General features: G+C 40.6%; 1 protein-coding gene across 1 annotated transcript in view; it reads left to right on the plus strand.

Annotated features, from left to right (window-relative positions):
• Positions 1–12,332, plus strand: part of LOC128861391 (neuropeptides capa receptor) — a 151,063-nt gene extending 138,731 nt beyond the window's left edge. Inside the window, exon 11 of the mRNA XM_054099510.1 lies at positions 11,452–12,332. Coding sequence (XP_053955485.1) covers positions 11,452–11,595 — 144 coding nt within the window. The 3' untranslated portion in view covers positions 11,596–12,332. The remainder of the gene's footprint in view (positions 1–11,451) is intronic.
• The last annotated feature ends 3,663 nt before the right edge of the window (positions 12,333–15,995 follow it).

The following is a 15,995-nucleotide window of genomic DNA, read 5'->3' on the forward strand; positions in this document are numbered from 1 at the left end:
CTCACCTCGTCATGGTCGGGTAACGGAACGACAATTCCGTCGTCAACGATTGGGGTATCGGGATCTTCACATTCTCTATGACATGCGCAGCTGTCACCGTTTAACAGGTTCGAGCAGTGTTCCCTCCATAATTTAAGATTGCTCTGTACGTCAGTCACCAGATCGCCGTCTTTGTTCTTACAGGACAACGCCCCGGTCTTAAAACCTTCTGTAAGCCGCCGAACTTTCTGGTAGAATTTTCGGGCGTTGTTCCTATTGGCCAGCATCTCAAGCTCCTCGCACTCACGTATTTCGGCCTCTCGTTTCTTCTGTCGGATAATACGTCTCTCTTCCTTTTTCAGCTCTCTGTAGCGATCCCACATGGCTCGCGTTGCGCCCGATCGCAGCGTGGCTCTATAGGCGGCATCTTTTCTTTCGGCGGCAGCATGACATTCCTCGTCGTACCAATTGTTTTTTCGGGCTCGCCGGAATCCGATTTCTTCTTCGGCGGCGGTACGTAGGGAACGAGAAATGTTGCTCCATTGCTCGCGCATGCCGGTGTGTTGGGCAGTGCTCTCCGAGAGCAGGAGTGAGAGTCGAGTGGCGAATCTTCTGGCTGTCTGTTGTGATTGCAGCTTTTCGATGTCGAACATTCTTTGCGTAGGTAGATGTACGTTTTTTGCTGCACAGAGGCGTGTGCGCAGTTTGGCTGCAACAAGGTAATGATCCGAGTCTATGTTGGCTCCTCGGATCGTACGTACATCTAATACACTAGAAACGTGTCTTCCATCTATCACAACATGATCGATCTGGTTTCGCGTTTTTCGATCAGGGGACAGCCAGGTAGCTTGGTGTATCTTTTTATGCTGGAATCTGGTGCTGCAGACTACCATGTTTCGGGCCCCGGCGAAGTCGATCAGCCTCTGTCCGTTACCGGATGTTTCGTTGTGTAGGCTGAATTTTCCGACTGTGGGACCAAAAATTCCCTCCTTGCCCACCCTGGCGTTGAAGTCGCCAAGCACGATTTTAATGTCGTGGCGGGGGCAGCGCTCATAGGAACGTTCCAGGCGCTCATAGAAAGAATCTTTGGTCGCATCGTCCTTCTCTTCCGTCGGGGCGTGGGCGCAAATTAGCGAGATGTTAAAAAATCGCGCTTTGATGCGGATTATTGCGAGGCGCTCGTCCACCGGAGTGAACGACAGTACTTGGCGACGAAGTCTCTCTCCCACAACATATCCGACACCGAATTTGCGCTCCTTTACATGGCAGCTGTAGTAGACGTCGCAAGGTCCTATGTTTTTCTTACCTTGCCCCGTCCATCGCATCTCTTGGATGGCAGTGATGTCAGCCTTTACTCTCACGAGGACATCAACCAGCCGGGCAGAGGCACCTTCCCCATTAAGGGACCGGGCATTCCAGGTGCATGCCCTCAAATCGTATTCCTTATTTCGTTTGCAGGGGTCGTCATCAGTGTTGGAAGTTCTCATCCGAGGCTTTGTTGCTGTTTGTATGCCGTTAATAGTGGAAAATAACATCAGGCAATTGACCACCACGACCACGCTTACATGACAATATCTTTTTCATGAAATTTTACATAACCGAATTGCAAAGTGGCTGCCCTATGTCCTCGATAGCCTCACGAATTCCATCTTTGACATCTTTGAGATGTTGAATCGGCCCTGGGCTGCTGGCGTAGACCTGCTCTTTCACGGGGACCCAAATGTGTTAAATCGCAAGATCTCGGTGGCCAATTGTGATCACCTCCTCGAAAAATAACACGGTCCGGAAACTTTTCCCGTAAAAGATCAATGGTTCCGTTGCTTGTGTGGCAAGTAGTGCCGTATTATTGAAAATAAATGCTGTTCAGATCAATCCCGGCCATAAAAAATCGTTAATCATCTCTCGATAGCGCAATCCATTCACCAATAACACCTGTTATTCGAAATTATTTATTGAAAATCGTTCCCTCTCACCTCGATACGAGATTTTCAGGTCATTGACCGGAATGTCATTCAGGATGTCGGTACAAGCCTTTTGGATGGCCTCTACGGACGCAAAACGTTTTCCTTTCAAGGCCAAATGCAATTTTCCGAATAGCTAGAAGTCACAGGGATCCATATCAGGCGAATACGGTGAGTGATTGATGGTTAAAATGCGATTTCTAGTCGAAACATCAATCACAAGAGTAGATCGATGAGATGATGCTTTATCATGCAATAAGCGCCTGCTTCCTCCTTCGCGGTATTCAGGGTGAATTCGACGAATGCGATCCAACAAACAATATAGAAAATTGCATTAACGGTTTGGCCCGTTGGCACGAACTCCTTGTGGACAATTCCCTTGGAATCGTAAAAACAAATAAGCATCGACTTAATGTTTGACTTTTCCAAACGCAATTTTTTGGGTGGTGGTTCGTCTGGGGCCTTCCATTTGGCACTTTGACGCTTAGTTTCAGGTTCATGTTGGAAACACTATGTTCACTAGTTACACTGTTGTAAAGGAAGCTCTCGTCTTTTCTCGCCTCTTTAATGAGATCTTCGGAATGTTAAATTCTGCGCAATTTTCGGTCCTCAGTTAACTTGTGCGGAATGAAACGTACACATACCTTTCGAAAGCCCAAATGATGAGTTAAAATGCAATGGATGTTTTAGAGATATTCAACTCCGATTCCATGATTTTCACCTATGATTTCGGTTAATTTTTGATAAATTTACGAACAATTGAGAAGGAGTTTTCGGTGATTACTGATTTTGGGCGGCCCGTATGTTCATTGTCATTTATGTCCCCACAACCATCTCGGAAACCTGTACACCACTCATGAACTCTGGCACGAGATTGACAATCATCGCCATACACTTTTTTCATAAATTCAAATGTTTCGGTAACCATTTTACCGATTTTAGAACAAAATTTGATATTAAATAGATCTTCGAAACTCATTTTTGTACCGATGACACAAACATACTGACACTTTTTTGTTTTTTTTTTTGGTGGGTGAGGTAGGATTCAAACTGTTAGAGCGACCGTCGTCTACTGCGTCGTGTGATGTGGCCACTAAAACGATCCCTCCTCTCCACCGTCAAAAGCATTTTTATGACGCCAGCCTTGTTTATTTTGGACTTCACATTGTATATCGAACGCATGTAAATATTAGCTCTTTATCATAATTTCTTCTTTAGATAAGCTCCGTATGCTTAACAGTTTACACCAGCTCAAATAATATGTATAACCATTTGGTTAATGCAGTTCTTTGTACTCTCTCTTTTTTATTTGTAAGATTTTCGTGGTAAGGATTCCAAGTTATGCAACAATAATGTATGAGACTGCGTAACAACGAAACATACAGCGCTTTTAAAGTCATAACTTACTTCATTAAAGGGATTAAAGCCGAATGCGACAAGTCTCACCAGGCGACTCTGCTTTGCACGAGCCTTTTCCAATTTGTTACACCAAGCGATGATAGGGTTCCGTCGACATGGTTCTTCCTTCGGAGTCATGGGCTTCTCCTAGGTTATTGCCCTAACCTTCTTTGCTGGAGCTTCTGCATCCACACGCTCGATGGATATAGTGAAGCGCATCGCGCTGGCTGGGCTCATACAGCTCGTGTTTCTATCGGCAGTAGTAGTTATCGCCAACAGGAAGAGGACCGAAGATTTTCCGAAGTATCTTTCTCTCGAATATCCCAAGAGCGACTACATCAGTCTGTGGCACAGCGTCACGGGTAAGATGAGCGTCGTGTAGAGTGTTAGTTTCGTCGAGCGAGACAGGCCTCATCTAAACATTTGCTTACTGAGACCATAGTAACACTTATTAGGAAGCATTATTCGTCAGTTTATCTCAAGGCTGACATCGTTTATTGTCACGGCGATGCCAAGATATATAAATTTATTGGCAATTTCGAAACTATAAGTACCCGCTGAAATGCTGGATTTATAACGCCTGTATCTTCTCTAGTGGAGCAAATACTTCATCTTGATGCTTTTCCAGGACTTAGCTTAGTGTAAAGATCTGGTAGATGGTGTCCTTTCCAGGTCTAAAATCACACTGATAAGATCCAATCAGTTACTTAGCATATGCCTTTAGTCTTTCACACAAACGCTCGACAAAACCTTATATGAGATGGCGATTAGACTGTTATTAGAACAGAGAAATCTTCGGATTTCCTACGAATAGACTCAATCATTGAAAATGCCTTAGACACACTATGGTCCACAAAAGTTCGCTCCAATCGAAAAAGGCAAACATCTATAGGGTGTTTCTTCAGATAAATGAGAACTATCGACATCGATAACTATGGTTTGACTGCTGAGAATGGTAAACTGTGCTGACATTTCTGTTCATTCATTTAAGGATTGGGAAGCCATCAAAAATCGTTCAACCCCAAACAAACCAAATTAATTACTGAATATTTCGCTTTAAAAAGTGAAGTAATGATATTTTATTAATAACTCAGTATATAACTATAAGGAATTAGTAATAGTACACATTAATATTTAGTAGGTCCACCCTTTGCTGTGATAACAGCAGTAATCTTCTGGGGCATGGTGCGTACAAGCTCTGCACATGCGGCTGTATGAGTACTTATGACACTCCACCCGTCAGTTAAAGTATTTTTCAAGGCGGTTTGCGATTTTATGATGTGTTCCTTTATATTACATTACGTTTTAAAATAGTCCACATGTGCTCTATTGAGCTTAAATCTGGGGACTGCGCGTGACAATCCAGGAAAACAATGTTATTGTCTCTAAAACAACGCATCGCAGTCGCTAAATTGCGATTTGGGGCTTAACCCACCGTTGAACACCCGGGTCTGGCCAGGCTTTTTCGACTTTAGTCGAGAATTTAACACATTTTTTTATTACAGCTAACGACTAGATCATCCAGGTAGCTTCCCAAAATTTAATTTTCCATTGATTTATGGATATAACATTTTAAAAAGGTTTCTCAAATAGGACCAAAAAGGGCCAGACCCGGGTGCCCAACCGAAGGTTTTAAAAAAGCTATCCAACGAAGGGTTAGCAGTGGACACCACGCAATTGGAATGGTATTCCTCGGCAGCCCGTCGCCTCGCAATTGTCATACCAGGCGTTCCAAATACCTGCAGGAAAGGAAATAAAACCATTTCATAAGATTTGTGTTATTTCTTCGAAATTGAACTAGGGTAAGAAGCTATGGCTGTTGATTTTTTAAAATGATGTAAACTAAACCTCCCTCGAAGTTCGATTCATCAGACCAGAGAACATTCGACGAATCTTCTTCCGTAAAATGTTAGTATAGAATTTTCGTTTTTTCTGAAAGCCACGGCTTTGCATGTTTTTAAACCTGTTTCCAGAAGCCTTCTTCTATCGGTTCGAGCACTAACACATTTTCCAACTTTTTCCCACAGGGCAGCTGCAAGGGTAGAAGAGGATTTTTTACGTTTCTTGAGAGACTCGTGTATAAGTTTTTGGACTTCCCATGCACAAGTGAGACCTTTTCTGCCATTTCTTTACTTATTATAGAGGGATTTTGTCTCCGCAAATCGCTTAATAGCACATTCGACTGCGCACCGCGAACATCCTACCAAATTGGCAATCTCAGCCTGAGATTTCCCTTCTTCACTTGAAACTTTCTCACTCTTTTGTCGTAACAAAGTTCACTCTTTTTAAGCATATCGATAAAAAGAAATTATTTATAACCGCTAAAAATTATTCACACATTGACTACCAAATTTAAATTGCCAAAATATTTTTAAAACATCTTTCCACTTGTAATCTTTCAGACTTTAAACTAAACCAAACATAATTATTCAAATATTTCTGTACTTTCCATTTCTAAATTTTCAACTATTGAAAGCACATTTGAAGCGAGAAAGTGAAAACAATACTGAACTAACAAGCATTGAAACAGAAAGCGGTTTTGCTTAGTATCGTGCAGCCGCATTTTATATGTATTTAACAAAAACAAAATCCTGGCAGCTTAGTTTTGAATCAATTCAATTGCCAATGAAATAGAAACAACAAAAATTGTTCATCCGGAATTAGAATATTGGAATTTCACATAGAGAAAGCCATAATTTGGCTCGAAGAAAATTGTGGCTACGGCTCATCGAGCGCACAACAATATTTACGATGAGACTGTAATTAGTGAACGAATGTGTCTTGAGTGGTAGAACGCTTCAAGTGCGGTTATTTTGGTGTCGGAAGCCAGAATGGGATTTAATGCTTTAGATTTGATGTGACAAAGTCGGTGTCATATATTACGAACTATTCAAACTGGGTGAAACCATAACAGAAAACCGGTGTAGGGCATAATTAATGCGTTCGAAAAACAGGACAAAACTATCTTGCAATATTCGACCTAAAAACGCAAAAGCGCTTAATATATACTGAGAAACACTCAGTGGGGTCTTATTCACTTTTGGCTATCATTTGCTTCGATCGATAGGCCATGCATTAGCGGATTAGTATTTTCGCACTTATGAAGAGTCGAAAAATGAATTGCCTCAAAATACGACGAATTCATTTGGTACGGAACTCTTGCATTATACGAAAATTTACCAAAAGTGGTAGCGAACGAAAAAGTAATAAAGAGAGTTCAGACAGGGTGACTCGCTGTTGTGTGACTCCTTTAGCCTGATGCAAGAAAAGATCGTGGGAGCCGCAGGCCCAATTGTTCAGGCACAATTTTTTATAAGAGCATAGGTACAATTGTTGGCGTATGCCGATGATATTCACATCGTCAGTGCAACTTTGGACTAAGTAGGCAACTAAGTAGTAAAGTCTTCTCTCGACGAACAAAACTAACACTCTACATTCTAACGCATGCCGAAGAAACTTGGACGTTGACAACACCCGTTGAGGTGCCACTTGGAGTGTTCGAGTGAAAGATTTTTGGACATTTGCACTTTAGCGACGTCGAGTATCGTAGGTGATCGAGCAATAAGCTGAATGAGCTTTACGTCAACGTAGATATAAGGCAGCAAATGAAGATCCAACGGCTTCGTTGACTGGGTCATGTCGTCCGAATGGATACAAATGTTCCGTCACTGAAAGTATTCGATGCGGTACCAACTGGTGATAGCAGAGGAAGAAGATGGCCTCCTCCGCTTTGGAAGGATCACATGGAGAAGGACTTGCCTTCACTTGGTGTGACCAGTTGGCGCCGGTTATATATATAATTGGCGCGTACATCTTTGTTGGGTGTTTGGCCGAGCTATTTTTCTATTTGTGGCGTGCGTCTTGATGGGTGTTCACGTGATAATTCGTCATCTTAGCGCAACACACAAATTTACCAATTTTGTCACCAAATGAAATAGCCTAGTTGATATTACTACATAAGTTTTATAAGGAAATCTATGACAAGTGTAAAATTTTTTTGTTGGTTGATCGATTACCACCCCACTTGTGCGTTGTAAGCTCGAGTTAAGTTATATCCGCAAAGTTGTTGTGCTAACTTTAATCAAGGGCAGATCATTTTCTATGGTCTTTGAGAAGGAACATACAAACATATAAATACATGCATATGCATGCATTTTATTACATAGGTATACAAATATGCATATACTTTTCTATATGTACATATATAAGCACATACAAACATACATTCCAGTTTATTTTCTGCTCCATCAATTTAATTTTAGCTTTTACTTCGAATCAGTAACTCATGGAACTTATCATAATGCCCGGCAGCGACAAAAACGGAATGTTCTTTGTGCCATATTTCTTTAATATAATTTGTACAATGAATTTCTTCATCATCTCCCAACCTGCAGTAACTCAAAAATATAATAGCATTCAAGCAAAAAAGTAAAGTAATGAATAGGGAAGGCGAAATATCTACCAAAATTAAATTTTAAGCGCTTATGGATGCTTTACAAAACGTAAAAAAATGATTTTAGTAAGTGGCAAAAAAATTAGTATACAGGGTCCAATACTCGAAGTGTAACCAACTGTCTGTTAGTTGGTTAAATGACAGTCCAGAGTATTGCTAACAAGCGCGTAAGTAAACGCGAAAAAGAAGCGACTTGAGCGAAATCCCCGACGAAGTGTCATTCAAATGGCAAAAGAACTGAAAATATCTGACCGTAGCATTCGCCGCATTCTGAAAAATTATCTCAAAGTCAAACCTTACAGGATCCAAAACGCGCACGAATTCACACCAAAGCAGCAACAAGTCAGGCTTGAGAGAGCGAAGAAGTTCCTTCGCTTGGCCGGAAGCATTCAATTTCCAAACATTGAGTTTTCTGTCGAGAAAATTTTTCAAATTGGGCAATTCGTTAACTCCTAATACGATAAGGTTTATTTGACCTACCGTTCATACGAGAATTTGAGTTATCGATTGGCCACCAGGAGGCAACACCCCCCACAGGTAATGATTTGGAACCGCAGATGGGCGCTCTCCAATTGTTTTTATTGAGCCTGGCGTCAAGGTAAATGCGAAATATTATCGGAAAGTATTTTGGAAGTTGCTTTGAAGCCGTGAGCAGACAAACATTTCAGTGGTAGAAAGCTCGATTGAACCAAGAATGTCTAAAAAACAACGTTCCGAACTTCGTAACGTCCACACAATGGCTCTCTAATTCTCCATACGCAAATCCCATTGATTATTCCCTTGGGATCATTTTGGAGAGCAAGATCCAATTTAAAACATTCACCAGTCTCGAGGCGCTGAAAATAGCCATTGTCCGCGAGTGTGCTAAAATACCTTCAAGTCACATTCGGGGAGCTTGTGATTCGTTTCTAGACCATCTCAAGGCCAGGTCAAGGCAAAAGATGGACATATCGAGCAAAAGTAAATTGATTCTAAATTTTGTATTATTTTCACACATTTTTATCTTTGAATTGAATAAAAGTAATTTTCCAAACTAAATTCATGGTATTTTTAATTGATTACACTTCGAATGCCGAACCCTGTAAGTAAGAATTAAAAAAAATTTAAGAATTATTTTCATCAAATAAATCGGAAGGTGTAACACTTTGTAAGGGGTGTTCAATTTGGAGATCTCGGTTTTGAAATTAAAATAAAACAGCGGGAATTCAAATCGATTGGGCAATCTTTCTTACTTTTTTTGTAGAACCATTCATGATATTTATTTTTTGAAAATAATCCCTTTGAAATGTTGGACGCAACTGCGCCGTAAAACGGTCATCCATAAACAACAGTTTTGAATGACTTGCTGGAGGACATCGGGCCCTTTCTCGTGAGTAACTTTAGTAATGTTGATTTCCAATACCTCAATCGAATCTGGCTCATCCATAAAGAATTTATACTTTACATACCCCAACAAATAAAAGTCCCAACGAGTGACATCACACGATCTTGGTAGCCAATCCGCTAGTCAGAGGCAAGAGATAAATTGCTCACCGAAACGACGACGCAATAAATCCATTATTTCACGTTTTGTATAGCAAGAAGCACCGTCCGCCGTCTTGTTGGAGCCAAATGTTGTGGACATCACAAGCTTCAATTTTCGGCATCAACGACGATAGCGATCGCCATTCACTGTAACAGTGGCGCCAGCCTCGTCTTTGAAGAAATACGGGCCGATGATTCCTCCAGCCCATAGGCCGCACCAAACAGTTGTTTTCAATAACTGTAATGGCTCTTCCTGAATGGCTTTGATCTGCTCTCCAACCCAAATAAGGCAATTTTGCTTACTAACATAGCCATTAAGCTAAAAATGGGCCACATCGCTGAACAAAATTCGGTTGTCCTGAACGCGCGAGGAACACTTTTCTCAGAGCGTCAGTTTTCGTAATACAATGATTCGATTTGTAAACATTGTTGAGCCTTAAGTTTTTCCATGATGAAATGTCAGTGAATACTGAAAGAAATATGTATTTAGTTCGACAGTAGTCACGTGTGATGTGTCAAAAAACCGCTGTTGGAAAAAGTTCCTATAATCTCAAATTCTGTCTAATAGAGTCGTGACCAGCAACGAACAAACTTAGAGTTTTGTTATGAAAAGTTTAATTCCTGCTAAATGGGCGTGGTGTCATCTTCGCAGTACGTTAGTTTTAGCAGAAATTCAGTAAGCGTACGTTGTTTTCAAAAATGAACTCCGCGCAGGAAAAACTATTTGAAGCAGTGTTCCTCTGCGTTATGAATTGCTGCCGCACCCCACGTATTCAGCTGATCTGGCTCCCTGGAATTTTTCTTGTTCCCTAACATGAAGAAATGGCTCACGAGAAAAAAACTGAGTTCAAACGAGGAAGTCATCGCCGAGACAGAGGCGTATTTTGGAGAATTCGACAAATCCTATTTTTTGGAGGGGTTAAAAAAATAGCCGGAGCGTTGTTGAAAAATAAAAAATAAAAAAAAAAGTTTGAAAAAATGGTGTCTCCATTTCTAACACGGGTACTTACTAAACCTCCCTCGAAAGTAGTGATCTTCTTTTAGAGCAATAATAGTCTAAAGTCAATGGTCAACAATGGCCGAAAATTATCTAGAAGTCGGTCTGTAAAAGAAAGTGAGATGGAACATTTTTTGGAACATCTGATTTGGATGGTGAAATAATTGATTTTGATGACGATGTAGTGTCCTAGACTTCTTTCAACGCTGACTGTATGTGCAAAAAGAAAAAATACGGGAACAACACTGGATAAATTTCACCCAATCACTTTTTTTTAGTTCTGCATAAACTCGATGCGCACCAATTACTGAGGACTTATGGTGCTCACACTCACCAACGTGTACGTACGTCCGTCTGCCCGTATCCGCAGACACGATGAAACTAAAGAGAGCCCCATGAAAATGAATTCTCACCACCGTTCCGTTCCGTATTATCGTACATCGTTGTTTCATCGTGTCAGGTGATACGGGCGTACGTTTATCCTGGTGAGTGTGATCACCATTACTGCATAAATTCGAAGAGTAAAGTCGGCGTTGCTAAATTCCTTATACAGTTAACGGTATATTTCCAGAAGCTAGAAATGCACAAACCACAACCCATCGAACAGTTTGTGGATTGACTCACACCCTAGTATGGCTACAGCAGGTTAACCCTGTGCTGCTAGGATTAAAATAGAACGGCATGCATTTGGACTTTTGTCTTGCCCTAATAAAGATAAAGAAAAATAAATTATATGCGTACATATATTACGTATGAGCGGCATAATGAACTTTCGTTTATTTGTGCAATCATTAAATTCCTATTATATCTCTACGAACCAGGTGGAGAAACTTTCTTCTAGGTAGAATTTCTTGCTTTATATATGCACACATACACACCTAAGTACACGCATGCATATATATACACACACATATACAAATACACATATATATCCATTATCTATAATTGGCGTTACATCCTTTGTTGGGTGTTCGGTCGAGCTCTCCTACCGATTTTTGGTTTGCTTCTTAATGTTTTTCCACAAGTGGAAGTTTTTTATATTAAATATGTACGAATTTAATTCAAATCGAAGCAATTTGTTTCTTCTTATTTTTAAGTATTTAATGCATTTTTTCCTTTCCTTACTTTTATGTCTGAAGGATGCGCCGGAAAACACATTGAAATTTAGCAAAAATGTGGTAGTAATGGTGGACAATGGCGGCACCAATGGACGTCTGAAAGTATTAACCGAAAACGAAGCTGAGGTATCATTGATGACTAAAGATAATGAGACTTGTATTTAAATACATTTCAAACAGACGCAAGAAGACGTATGTATGAATACTAAAGAAACGACGAAATGCTTTGAGGTGCTTTTAATACACGAGTAGATTTGTATTTGTAAGTTAAAAATATTGGCCAAGGGCAAATGGTCTTCAAGCGTCATTACGCAACTTGTAAAGCAACGGAATTTGTTGAAGCAAACAAAACAGGGTACTGTGTAAATGTAAATGTATTTGAAATAATAATTCCTCTTTGTAAAATATAAATTACTGTGCGGCTAAGCAAGTACAAGATGGCGCAAAACTAATTATTCGATTTTATTTTTCAATAACTTTTTTATCAAACTAAAAAATAAGAGTTTGGGGAAAAGAATTTTTTTTTTTAATTTTTACGCGCTCCAGCACTTGTCTGTTTGTGTACTGCAGCTGTCTAGTTCACGAGTGGAAAATATAATTGATGTACAACGCCATTTGCAAAAGTAAGGGTGATTAATTTTGCGCCACTTAATTAAATGATGTCAAATTACGATTCTAGAGCTCTATCCACAAAATTTGCATTTCATACAACCTCTAAGAGTACTCAACTCATGGTTACTAACATATAATTTTAGATTACCTGCATACTTTCCGTGCTGTTCCGCACTGATACATTCTTAAGGCCAGTTTTTCAATTGTAGTTTTACCGTACTTAATTAAATTAAACATCCCATTTTGTAATGTCAATTGTAGTTTATTATTTTAGTAATTCAGATACGATGCGTGCAGCAACCATCATTTCAAAAAAAAATTAATAACGGCATTTGCTGTTTAAAATAAGTAAGTCGGAAGTAAAATCGGCTATTAGGTTAGATAAGGTTAAACGGCTGCCGTTGCGTGGAGCCCGCTTGAACAAATATTCAAACTTCGTTTGTTCTGAGGAACTCGTTTGTTCAGCGGAAAGGAGAAGGGAGGGAAGAATGGGCGTTGGGATTAGGGAATGATGACCATGCACTTAAGACGACGCCGAAAGCGTCTAATTTACGTTCGTAATTCTCGATGAATCTTTGCCCGACGAGGGCAGGGTAGCTGAGACGATTCCTCCTCGTCCTCCAGACAGTTTCTGCAGAACGGATCGGAGGCAATCCCAAGTCTCACGGGCACTGTCCAGTGAGGATGCCCGCCAAATTCGAGAGCTGCGGTTTTGTTACCCTTATAAGTTCCCTCGAGCGTCCCCGATCTGCCCGTGGCCAGAAGGATCTCGCGACCTTGCACGTTTCCGCACTAGCTCAGCGCTCGCTGAGGTAACACGCGACCCATCTTTCCATGAGCAGACCACAGGCTCACAAGGGAAGCCCAAACCTCTTATATTGCGATGAAAGGTTCCTTGTCTAGTCAGCTCATCAGCCCAGTAGTTTCCCTCTATGCCCCTGTGACCGGGAATCCAAATGAGGCTGATATCGAAGTATTCGGATGCAATCGAGAGAGAAGCTAGGCATTTCCCGGCTAATTGCAGCTTGGCTGTCTGAGTAAATATTTAGATACTTTACACAATAGTGGTCCGGAAGCCTGAATTTGAGCTTGATGGGTGGTTCCTCACTGAATACTCCCTCATCAACTTTTCCGTCTAATTTCGAGCCATCCGTGAACATGTTTGGCATGCCTTGTTGCCAAAAGGAATACGAGTGGAAAAAGTTATGCTCGCACTTAGCGGAAATTTTTGGGAATTCACTTCAAACAAAAAAAAAAAATCTCTTCGCGAAGTTCATAGAGCACTGATAGCATCATCGGTCCGTATTCCTTTTGAAATGAAGAAGCAGTTGCCGTTACAGCGTATGGCGAACGTTATCTAGCCATGCTAACTGATTTTTTGTTTTCAAAAATCAATCAGCTGAACATCGAGGACATTGGTTCTAACAAAACGGAGCAACTTGCCAAACATTTATTTCAAAATCAATTTGTTGACAACTTTTTTCCAGCAGTGGACCTATTAATTGGCTCCCTCGTTCGTGCGATTTGATGTCTCTTCACTACTTTTATGAGACTATGCTAAGTCATTGGTTTATGCGTACAAATCAGCAACTTTTTAAGCAATTCAAGCCAGATGATTTATTGAAAAAAGTAGTGAAAAACTTGACTGATCGAATGGACCATCTAACTTGTAGCCGCGACGGACATACGCCAGATGTCATATTCAAAAAATAAAGGTCATGAATTATCTACCAGATTAAAAAGAAAGTGAAAATAGTTTTCTTTTGTATTGTCATTTTAAATTCTCAAGCTCTTAAAAATCACCCGATATAATTTTAAGTTTTCATCAAACGCTTGCTGCAGTTGCATTCGAAGCGTGCACTAACTCAGAAACGAATCAATTGGGAATTTAATTCATTGTAAACAGAAATTGTTATCCTCGTTGGCTTACCATCGTTGGCCACAACGCGGGTTTAGCATCTCAGATTCGGTTTCAAAACGCAAATCTAACTCGAAAGTAATTGCAGTCATTTCACTTGCTCTAAAAGGCTGAATTTCGGAGGCACGCGCATAATAGAAGAAAGGAAATAATTTTGCTCTTTTTCTGACTATAAACAGATTTTTCACATTTGAATTGATGAAATGAAAATAATACAATAGCACTTCTAATTATTATGGAGGTTGAATTAGTTTTAAAGGTTTTTTTCGAAGATTTGGGGCTTTATTGTGAAAAAACGGTACAAAATATTTTATTCGAAGTATTGGCCATCGCTAGCTACAACTTTCGCCCACCTTTCGGGCAATTTCCGGATGCCGTTTCTCCAAAATTCTGGCCGCTGCTTGGCTATCCATGACTCAACCCATATTTTGGTAGCCTCGTACGAGGAGAACCGCTGGTCCGCCAAATCGAGACTCATATGCCGGCACAAATGATAATCGGAGGGAGCTATGTCTGGACTATACGGCAGGTGGGGTAACACTTCCCAGCCAAGCGTTCCAAGATATTTTTTGACAGGTTGAGCAACATGCGGCCGAGCGTTGTCATGTTGCAAAATAACCTTGTCGTGCCTTTTTACCGTTTCCGGCCGTTTTTCTTTCAATGCCCGGCTTAAACGCATCAATTGCAGTCGGTAACGATCCCCGTGATTGTTTCGCCCGGTTGGAGCAGCTCAAAATATACGACGCCGACCTGATCCCACCAAATGCAGAGCATGATTTTCTTGCCGTGAATATTCTGCTTGGCCGTCGACGTTGATGCGTGGCCGGGCAAACCCCATGATTTTTTTTTTTTTGCGTTTTGGGTTATCGTAGTGGATCCATTTTTCGTCGCCAGTCACCACCCGATGCAAAAAACCCTTCCGATTTTGTCGCTCGATCAGCAATTCGCACGTAAAAAGTCGCCGTTCGACGTCGCGCAACTTCAACTCTTACGGGACCCAATGTCCTTGCTTTTGGATCATTCCCATCGCTTTTAGACGCTTGCAAACTCTTGATTTATCAACGCCCAATAATTCAGCAAGCTCTTCTTGGATTTGGCACGAGTCCTCGTTTACCAATTCCCCCAATTCCGCGTCCTCGAACTTTTTGGGCTGGCCAAGACGCTCCTTGTCTTCGGTGTGAAAATTACCACTTTTGAATCGTCGAAACCAGTACTCACATGTTGAAATCGACGGAGTATGGTCTGGGTAGGCCTCCTGCAGCAATTCACGGGCTTGGGCTGTATTTTTTTTCAAATTGAAGCAGAAAAGCAAAGCTTCCCACAAATTGCGTTTCGACGGCACGAAAGTTGACATACTCGGAGCACGAAAACACTGCGTTTTTTATACTTCAGCGAAATGGCAGATACTGATAAACAAAGCGTAGGGATGAGGCTTTGTCATGAATATATATTCAGTATTGCCAACGCGATAAAGTGATAAATAGCGCCATCTGTGTGTCACCTTTAAAACTAATTCAACCTCCCATATTATTATTATTTTCCAGGCACTTTGATTTATTCTATGATTAATATATCAATAAAAAGAAAATTGTATTGTATTAAAAGCACATACATTTCAAAATAATCCATCCAATCCATCCAATAAATATGTATGTATGTCAAGATTTCAAGCTTGAAGAATTAGCCACTACCAAGAAACCTTCAAATGACTTGTTGGGACCATATCGTACGTTGCATGGCACAGTCTCCATTCCAGGGGTTAATTGTCTCAAGTAAAATTGTGAAAGTTCGCATAAGATATTTTACTTCTAGTATTTTCTAATCCACTGAACTCAATATCCATCATTATATGACAAGGTTGGCCTTGAAGCTCCTTGATAGCCTGAGCCATTTTTCAAAATTTGAAATTTTTCGAGAGCCGCTCTTAAGGGGTTAGGGGTAGTCAGAATTTTCAAAAAATCGATTTATTTTTTTGCATTTTCTTAAAGTATAATGTTTTAAAAATATTGTGTAAAAATTTGAAGTGAATCCGACA

The sequence above is a fragment of the Anastrepha ludens genome, chromosome 4 (genome assembly GCF_028408465.1).
Source record: "Anastrepha ludens isolate Willacy chromosome 4, idAnaLude1.1, whole genome shotgun sequence".
Classification (NCBI taxonomy): Eukaryota; Metazoa; Arthropoda; class Insecta; order Diptera; family Tephritidae; genus Anastrepha; species Anastrepha ludens.